The following is a 9,715-nucleotide window of genomic DNA, read 5'->3' as shown; positions in this document are numbered from 1 at the left end:
CCGGCCAGTTCACATATTTTGATTTCAATACGGCGAATTTCGCCGAAAGGTGAAAAGTTTGCAGGTATGCAAAAAGGAGGACAAATACACGTCCGGCTTGATGTTGCGCCGGACGCCGGACAGGGCATTGATAATCCGGCCTTCTGCTAACGGTTAGCTGAGCTTGCCAGCAACATGTGCAAGGCAGAAGTAGTAGAGCATAACATAGCAGGTGATCCCACTCCTGTGACCAATCATGCTTAGACAGAGGTTCGGACCGCCCAGCTCATTTGCATACAAGGACACATAAATACAGGCATAAATAAATGAAGAAATACAGAAATGTAGAAATAGATGTATTTAATGATGTCCTGTTTAAGTATAACTTGTATTTATATATTCCTGTATTCATTTATACATTTATTTAAACATTTATTCATTTATGCCTGTATTTATTTATACATTTATTTAAGCATGTATTTATTTATTCGTATATTTATTTATTTATACATGTATTTAATCATTTATTTATTTATTCCTGTATTTATTACTGCATTTATGTATTCATTTATACTTAAGTAATTTCCGGTCCTCTATAGCTGACTACTAACTGTGTATTACGGCCTGCTGTCCTGTCCATATGAACGTGTCTCACAACGACATGTAATGTTTAATGTGCTCTCATGGGATTTTTGCAGTTGTACTTTACGCATTTAACAATCTAAACACAATATTCAATATTATAAAACATTTTCCTCCCTCATTTGATGGAAGGGAGATACAAATCTGCCAGACCCCGAGATCAAATAATACTGTGAGCCAGGATGTTAGATATAACCATTTTAAAATTACATGATTTTTCCAGGTTTTCCATGACCATAAGAACACCGTATATTTTTTTTATTTAAAAACTGCTCGTCCTAAACTTAGATTTATGTTGTGCATAGAAAAGCGTAACCCTTCAGCAGTGCGAGGTCACAATAATAAAACACTTTAAGTGTGAGGGGTCTTTAGAGGCTCATAAGTATAGGCGCCCTCCACACAGCTCCTCACATGACGAAGGATGAACGGCCGGCTTGCAGCTAGCGATGCTAACAGCGCAAACACCGGCAAAAAAAAAAAAGTCACAAAAACATGTCTTATCAAAAGTGTTTGTTTTTTATTCAACTCAAACTGACACTAGAGATGTCTTCACACAGGACAAAACAAACAAATGACAGAAAAAAAAGAGCTAAATCTGCTGATCATTGGGACTATACAGTGAAATCTGAGCATGACCTAATCGTTACAGCAGTGCTCCGAGAGGAGGGGGGTTGGGGAGAAACGAGAGAGAGAGGATGAAGACAGATTGACGCCTCGTCTGCTGTCAGCGCGTGATGGAGAGACGGATGGAGTAAACAGGACGACCACCCATCCTTTTCCACCCGCTCCCCGCTTGAGGTGACGGTGAGGATGAACGGCAGCCGGATGGAGGAGGATTGTGATTGATGGAGAGGGGAGTGACAGGGCGCATCGACCGCTCTGCTCTTGTTGGTCTGTGCTCATCCCCCTCTTTCCCTTCTTTCTCGTCTTGGTGGGAGACACGGCGGGACAGACGGGACCCAGAGACAGACGGGGAGAGGACAAAAAAAGAAACGAAAACACGAGGTGGCGACCGCTACTCCATGACCTCCTGGTTCTCTTGGTCTGCGCTGATCTCTTCGCCGCCCTCCTTGCCGCCCTCCTTGCTCCTCTTGCTCTTCTTGTGTTTGTGCCTCCGGTGGCTGTCGCCCTCCTCGCTTTCGTGCCTCCGCCTGCTGCTGCTGCTAATTGAAGCAGAAGGGACCAGTGTGGAAAGGGCAGAGGAGGTGAGGAGAGGTAGGGGACAGAGAGGAAAGGGCATGGAGGGAAGACGATAGGAGGAAGGGAGATAAAAAGGTCGGGAAGGAGACAAGAAGATCAATGAGTGAGAGAAAGAAAAGGTGAAGTGAAATGGAGACGGACAAAAAGGGTTAGGAGAATAACAGGGAGACAACCAAAACATTGAGAGTTTGCTACGCCCTTACACCACTTTATTTCCCAACCTGGACCCTTTTTTCCCCAAGTAGAAATAATAAAACATTTCCCTTTTGCTTGATCCGGTCGGTCTATCCGCAATGTCATATGTAATAAAATCTAGATAACACAGAGCTACATAACACACTCTGAAACACACAGAAACTCCTCTCTGCAACTCTCCCTCATGCCGTCTTCCGGCCACAAGTCACATGACACAAACTGACCGTATTGAATCAAGGTAAATACATTTGTATTTATTTATTGTATTTCTGTTATTTGAAAAATGGGAGATCCAAGACTCATTTCAAGATGACCCTGTTCAGCCACGTGGATCACGAGCGTGTTCATATTTTCAAACCGTATATTCTCCCTTTTATTCAAGAAACTCCACAGCATCACGTTAGCATCACTTGCTAACGTGATGCTGTGGAGTTTCTTGAATTTAAACTTTCCCAAATCCAATAAAGAGCCAGACAGACCTGCCGACATGAGCCTAACACTCCAATAGCATCCAGGATCAACTTCTACTCGGTGGATGTAGCGGCTGTGGACGCTTTAAGGCTCTGATAATTACTCGAGGGAGGGGTTTAGCAAACTGTGTCTTCGTTGGAGGTTTTGTGTGCGTTCACGTACCTGCGAGAGGACTTGTGGCGTCCCTCCTCCTTCTCTCGATGCCGTCTCTCTCGGTGTCTTTCCTCCTTCTCTCGGCTCGACCGCTCGCGGTGCCGCTCCCCGTAGCCTCGCTCCTGCTGGTACTCGCGGTAACGAAACCGCTCCTCGTCGCTGTGGAAGTGGGGAAAATGGAACAAGAGCTTTCACTGGGCTGTGTCCACGCACACTAAACAAGCATGTACTGATAAAAATATGTCTTTTTGAATGACACTCGTCTCCGTCCCCCTCACCTGGTGTAGCTCATAGCTGAAGGGCTGTGCTCCCTCTCTCTCTCCCGCTCATGTGTCCTCTCTCTGGGCCTCTCCCGCTCCTTCTCTCGCTTGTCGTCTCGACGGGCGTAGTACTCCCAGGGTTTAGAGTTGTCCATCATGGGCGGCCAGGGAGGAGGCACGCCTCCGGTCATGGGCGGAGGGTATGCGCCTGGCGGAGTGATACAGTTATTACTCTGTGTTCAAACACTTCCTGGAAACAAGCGGAGGTTAGAACACCCGCTGACGCGGTAAAGCGTCCTACCTTGAGGGAATGGGTATGGAGGGACAGCACGTCCATCATAACCTCCAGGGTGGCCACTGTGGAAAGAGAAGAATGCTGCTTTTAAAAAAAAAGGTCACAATGATAACATTTGTATGTAGATAAATACTTAAAAAAATAAATACATCAAATTACAAATGGTCTTTTGTGAATAAATCATGTTTTCTTTATCTCAGTGAAAGATATCTGACGTTTGGCTCCCACTTCTAACAAAGATGAGCCAACAGTAAAATTACATCAGTATCACGTATCTCTGTCGTCAGGGATCAAGTTGCCAGTTCTGTATCAGGCTGCACGTGTATTCTTACCGGGACAACTGACGTTACACGTATTGGCCATCTCAGCATAAGTATTTAAAACAATAAGTAAAAACACTTACCTGTCCATAGTGGGGATGATAGCTGGGGGTGGGCCGCTAGGTGGAGGGGGGAAACCAGGAGGGGGAACAGTGATGGGCAACCCTGAGAGAGAGAGAGAGAGAGAGAGAGAGAGAGAGAGAGAATCAACACATTGAAACAGAGCAAATACAGGGTAAGATAGGACGGCTGCTTAAAAAGCAGAGAAATTCTAAGGTGATGATGATGATAAACTTACTGGGCGGGGGGATGAGCGGGGGTGCAGCGTTGACGTTGGGTGGAGGAGGGAGGAACGGAGGTGGGGGGATGTTTGGAGGAAGTGGTCCAGGAGGGAAGAAGGTGGGAATCTTAGCTGGAGCCGGGTCGGCGTCCGTCTGTTCGGCAATCACCTGCACGACAGCAGACAGTATGACTGACACACACACACACACTCACACTTTCTTTCAACTTGAACTCTAGTTTAGTGGAACACAAGAAAAGTGTGTACCTGGATATTGTTGCCTTCTAGATTGTGTCTGCGGCGCCCCTCAACCCTGCTGATGGTGGCCGTCCCTCCACCGATCACATCTATCGTACCACTCGTCTTCCTGGGAAACGGATATCAAAAGTGAAAATCAAGGCAGTGGGCATACTAGTACTATATTACTCTACTTCAACAATACGCAATCAGAATGTACAGAAACTAAATACCTCATGCAATGCGGCCCTAAATCATTCCCTCAGTTTGACGTATGATGATTAAACTGAAGCCCGACACTGAATTTATTTGGACTTTTTAGGTTTGGTCAGGGATTTGACTTCAGCGTTTCAGAGCTGTTAAATAAATCCATTTGTGCCAAAAACATCCGTGGCCCCTAAGAGGACATTTAATTACTCCATGAAATGATGACATGAAAAAATAAAGTAAAAAAAAATAAAATACGACGCTACCATTAAGGCTCCATATTTAAGAAGGAAATAGTTTGGATGAATAATCAGCTCTGGATTCAGCTAAAATTATGATATTCAAGTGACTCTTTCTAAAGCTCTAACTTGTACGTTGTCACACATGCACATCACCCACCCGAAAGAAAGAAAGTGTCTTCGGGGCCTTTGAGTTTTTCTGTGGTCATTTTTCATGGTCAAGAAAAACGTCAGGCCCCATCAGGTGTGGGGGACACACCGTGTCTGCACATCAACACATTTCCCATCGGGCCCATTTAAACCGTGCCGGGACAAGGCTGTGCCAACTTACGTATAATAGGACATATCCGGAGGAGGCGGACCAGGGGGCCACTGAGGGGGAGAGATCCTACCAGTTTGAAACAAGAGGACAGGGTTAAGAAGATAAGAGCATTGGCCCAATCTCTCTCTCTCTCTCACACACACACACACACACACACACACACACACAGGATGACCTCTTCTAACCACCGATAAACAGGATGGTGAACAGGGGCCGGTATTCACAAACTTGTAATCTGGATCAGAATGGACCGAGATTATGGAATCTCACTTTTCTGAGTCAAGGATCAAAATTATCTCCCTGTCCCGAGTGTTCCATTTCCTCAATGGTTTCTCTATGCAGATAGTTCTGAGATGCCAAAACCTGCAGTTCATCAAATGGCCACATGAGGCCCCATAGACCCCTGGTGAAAATGCACCACTTTACAACAGAAATAAACAAAAAGGGGTCTCTATAGTTAATGACAACTGTAGGAGGGGGTGAATGTTTACATTCCTCACCCGTTTAAAGTATATTATGGATTAATAGCGTCATGTTCATTGTGATTTATCTTTTATCGAGATACAAACTTTTCCACCTCAGCCAAGTATTAAACAGTTTTTACGTATTTTGACTTCAAGCGTTTTTGTTTAATACTCAACTTGAAAACGTTCATAAAACAAGTGGATGGAAACACTTTTTGCGGGATATTACCAGATGTGTTAATAGTGTTACCTGGGGATCAGATTGACAGGGGGGGGCTTGTACATGTTGATGGGAGACGTGAAGTCTGGCTTTGGCGTGTGGATGGGCAAGCTGGACATGTCCTTGTCGTTCCCTGTCCGGCCTTGCTGAACCTAAGAAAAAAACACAAATATATTTCATGCGTTAATCAAAGTAGAGATAGTGTTTTATTTGTGTCTGCACAACATTGTAGAAATATAGGTGAGGAACGCATTTGAAATGAAACTATGATGTTTACTTTTGTAAATGTCCCTCTGACCTACAACAAAGAGGGTGAAGCGTTTATTATCATGTAATGTTTCGGGATAAAACCACACAGGAAGCTACTTTGATTCCAACTAACTGATGAGAGGGGGAGGCTTATGAAGAAAAGAGAAGTTTGAGGGAAATCTAGAGAGCGTTGACAGAAGACAAAAAAGGACAGAGTAGTCGCTGGTCTCTCACAGTGATCTTGCTCGTCACCGAGCCGACATTAGAGACCTCCAAGCCCATGCGCAGTCTCTTCTGTTTTTCACAATAAGCCTTCCATGTGTCTTCATTGAAGCCGTAGTTAAAGTAGTCCGACAGATCCGCTCCTACACACACACACACACACACACACACACACACACACACACACACACACACACACACACACACACACACACACACATAAAAAAGTGTGAAATACTGCTCATGCTAGGCATGACATGTCATCTTCCCCTGGATCTCGGGCCGCCAGACATCCTGAAAGTGCACATAACTGTGGTGCCTAAAGAAACAGTTACACATTTTTACTGGTTGGTTTTTCTTCAGCTACACACACACAGACACACACACCTGGCTTTCTCCAGGGTTTCTCTTCAAATGACTCCACGTCCGCCTCCAGCACTGGAACCCCGTTGATGTTACCAGGAGCGTCCAGATCCACTCCCTTCATCTTGGAGGCTACGGGAAAATAATAAACATCAGAACATGTTATGTGGACATGAACATTTTGTTTTCTTTACTACTCTGTGTATAATATATATATATACACGTCTCGAACTGAATGGTGCAGAAAATAATAAGCTGGGGGTTGTTTTACAGGTCAAAACAGAAAGCGGTTCAAGAATAGAGGGCAGTACCTTGTCCATACGGTCTGGAGCCGGTTGTCTTTATGTTGAGATTGACAGGTGGAGCGCCATAAGTTCTGGGAGGAGAAAAAAAGAATACATTTTTCAAAATCAAACGGTCTCCTCTTAATTAGCTGTCATATACACCATAGTTTGTTGTATATGATATATATATAGTTTGTTATATAGAGTTTGTTAAAAGTAGCCGGTGGCTGTTTAAGTCAACAGCAAAACACGCTTTGACTGAAAACATACGTGTACTGTGGTGCTCCTGTTTTTATGTCTCCAATGGTGACGCGGACATCATCGTCGTCGTCATCACTGTCGCTGTCACTGTCAACATCCTCACCCGCTCCAGCTCCGTCGCCATCACCTTCAGCCTCACCGTCGCCTGTCGCCTGTCAGAAGGAGGATGAGACATGAAGCGGACAGAAAACCTCAGAGAGGAGGGGGAACTGAAACCTTTCAGAAAGCCGGTTTAACAAACGCTGAGCCGAACTTTAAGTAGACTAACCCTGATATGGATAACTCAGTGTTTTAATCCAGAAGAGCTGAGCCGTGTTTGTTCACTCCGAGTTAAATTTATGCATTGAGCGAAAGAAAGAAAAAAAAGGCCATCATCAATAGTTCTCTGCATCCGCAATTAACCACAGCAACAGAGAACCACCATTTTAATCCAGTCTGTCCACATGTATCTTGACACAGGGGTCAGACTCCGAGGAAACGTTTTAATAAGATAACACAATTTGGTAAATAATGAATGAATGCAAAATAAAACCCAACTACAATAACGCGGTGGACTGACTGTATATTAGCTACTTCAAGAAAAGTAGTCAAGTTAAACGCCGTCAATGAAATGCAGTTAAAACATGTTCACTATACACAGCATCTAAAAAAAAAAAAAAAGTAACTTTCAAACTACATTCTGGAGCTGCTCCACTATCCTGCTCACACAGAAGTAGCAACATATGATCTTCAATATAATCGGAATTATGTTTGATCAGTGATGCCGAAATCAACTGTGTGCACAGTCACAGCATTATATATATATATATTCATAGGAAAAGGACAAACTGAGGTTTTATTCTGACCTGAACGTGTAATATTTGAATGTGAGGACAAAAAAAAATAAACGTTGATCAAAATGTCAGAGAACCCAAAAAGCAGATTTTCCTGAGTAACAGACTTATTCCCAGCCTGGTTTAACAAACTGACCTGCGATACCGGCTTTGACACAGACTGAATGAGGAAGTAAAACCACGTGTCCGTCGCTGCAAGAGGTTTGTTAGAGAAAACCTGCGGCCGAGCCGGTTAGGTTCACAGTGACAGTAACCATGGTAACAGACCCGAAGGTTAAGTTACCCATCCTTTTGGAAGCGAAAACCCAGAGTTTACCCAACTAAAAGGTTTTAACTAAACCTGCTTTCTGAAACAGGGCTCTGGGAGCGAAGTAAGCACACAAACACACAAAAAAGAATGAAAAAAGAAGCGTGGCCCACATTGCAACACACTGTGTGACTGTCTGTCTACAGTTACCTACCTCAGAGGCCACTCCATTGCCTGTAGCGTGTGCATCCTCTGTTAAAGCATCAGCAGGCGCACTGTGGATAAAATACAATTTAAATGAATATTTTTTTCCAAGCAGAGTTGTCACATTCTCTAACTTCACGATCATGTAGCAAATGTAGCACAGGACCATTTTAAAAAAAAAGGTACCATTCAATAAATAAACAATAACTTAATCCAGGAATTTGTATGTCGTTATTTTTCCGGTGCCGTTAAGAATATGGATTTTTCATCTGCCTGTTAAATGATGCAGCTGTAGATTTGTATTCAACAGTAATTTGTTTTCAATCGTTCATTTCTTGTGAAACCCATGAAGGCATAGCTATGGATGTGCACACCACCTGATGTAAACAGGTGTCTTTGAGTTCTTTTTAAAGTCACTTATACAAAGCCAAGGTGTTAATGGGTGAACACTGACGACACGTACCTGACTGCAGCATTCAGTTTGGCTTCCTCGTCCTCATCTTTGCACTCCTCATCTGTAACATGAAACAAACAAAAAATGAAAAGCCTTTTTCGAGCATAACTAGCCATTCGTTAGCTTCTCCTGTCAAACATATGCACACAACGCAACAGAAAGAGGCCGACATTAGAATTTAACATCTCAAGTTTCAATACACCACCTGAATAATGCAACAGAGGCATGTTTCATCACTTTTTTCCTCTCAAATCATACGTCTGCAAAAGGCCGGGAAAGCTGCTAGCTTAGCTTACAGGCTAACGCTATTATCTCAGTGTTAACGGTTAGCAGCTCGTTAACAGAGCGGCGCGCGCGCAGACTCTCTCCCTTTCTCTCTTTCAGTCAAGGCGAGCTGTGTTTACGGACAGCATTGTCTTTTCTTTCTTTTCCTTTTACCTCCGTACAGCCATTCCTCCTCCTCGTCTCCATCAGTGTTGGCTGTTTTGTCCGCTTCCTCCGCAGACATGTTGAGCTCACGCGGAGTACTATAAGCTAGCTACACCAGCAGCGGCGTCACTAACAAAACAATATTCAACAAAAGCTTTCCAATGCAGAGAGTCACGTATAGTTTATCCGTTTATGTGAGGAAACGCACTTATGTACAAACAAATATTAAGCCTTCGCTAGATTCATCTTCAACAGAGTTGAGCGAGTGAATGGCGTGAACCCGGAAGAGGATGTTGCCATCCTGCTAATGTGAATGTGTCGGTGGGGAAAACCACAGCGCCCTCATGCGGCTGAGACAGGTAGTGCGTACACAAACAATATATATTGTATGGACATAATATAAGATCATGGCCCAAGCTGCTTTAAACGGTTCCTGTCACAGCCGGGACTTATATACTTCACATAACCGTCACAGTCATGTGACACAGAGGCTTGGAGACCCCTGACAGGGCTCCTGGGCCTCTGTAGGCCGGCCGGTGATCCATTGGCTTCAACTGTGAAATGCACTACATGGCCAGAAGTATGCAGACACTCAAGCGCCACACTCATACGTAATTATTATTCATTTAATTCCCAAACCTTGAGCTCTCAATCACTTCAACACAAGTCTCTGCTCATCTGGAAA

General features: G+C 44.0%; 1 protein-coding gene across 1 annotated transcript; it reads right to left on the bottom strand.

The window, feature by feature from the left end:
- Positions 1–1,153: 1,153 nt before the first annotated feature.
- On the bottom strand, positions 1,154–9,156 carry fip1l1b (FIP1 like 1b). The gene is made up of 16 exons (XM_079219636.1): positions 9,040–9,156; positions 8,611–8,662; positions 8,158–8,218; positions 6,873–7,015; positions 6,630–6,694; positions 6,343–6,450; positions 5,968–6,098; positions 5,515–5,636; positions 4,810–4,866; positions 4,063–4,162; positions 3,814–3,964; positions 3,599–3,680; positions 3,202–3,257; positions 2,919–3,108; positions 2,650–2,799; positions 1,154–1,781 (listed from the first exon to the last, which is right to left on the bottom strand). Exons 1-16 carry the CDS (start codon positions 9,107–9,109, stop codon positions 1,637–1,639), a joined length of 1,683 nt encoding a protein of 560 aa, XP_079075762.1. The 5' UTR covers positions 9,110–9,156; the 3' UTR covers positions 1,154–1,636.
- Between the last annotated feature and the right edge of the window lie 559 nt (positions 9,157–9,715).

The sequence above is a fragment of the Taurulus bubalis genome (genome assembly GCF_910589615.1).
Source record: "Taurulus bubalis genome assembly, chromosome: 6".
Taxonomy (NCBI): Eukaryota; Metazoa; Chordata; class Actinopteri; order Perciformes; family Cottidae; genus Taurulus; species Taurulus bubalis.
This window is presented reverse-complemented; position numbering and strand designations above follow the sequence as displayed.

Excerpts from the sequence above, each read along its gene's own strand:
- fip1l1b (XM_079219636.1), bottom strand. The coding sequence starts at position 9,109 with ATGTCTGCGGAGGAAGCGGACAAAACAGCCAACACTGATGGAGACGAG. Across the intron at positions 6,695-6,872 it reads ACAGGAGCACCACAGTACAC|AACTTATGGCGCTCCACCTG; the intron begins GTATGTTTTCAG and ends TTCTCCTCCCAG. Across the intron at positions 3,258-3,598 it reads ATCATCCCCACTATGGACAG|TGGCCACCCTGGAGGTTATG; the intron begins GTAAGTGTTTTT and ends CTCTTTCCACAG.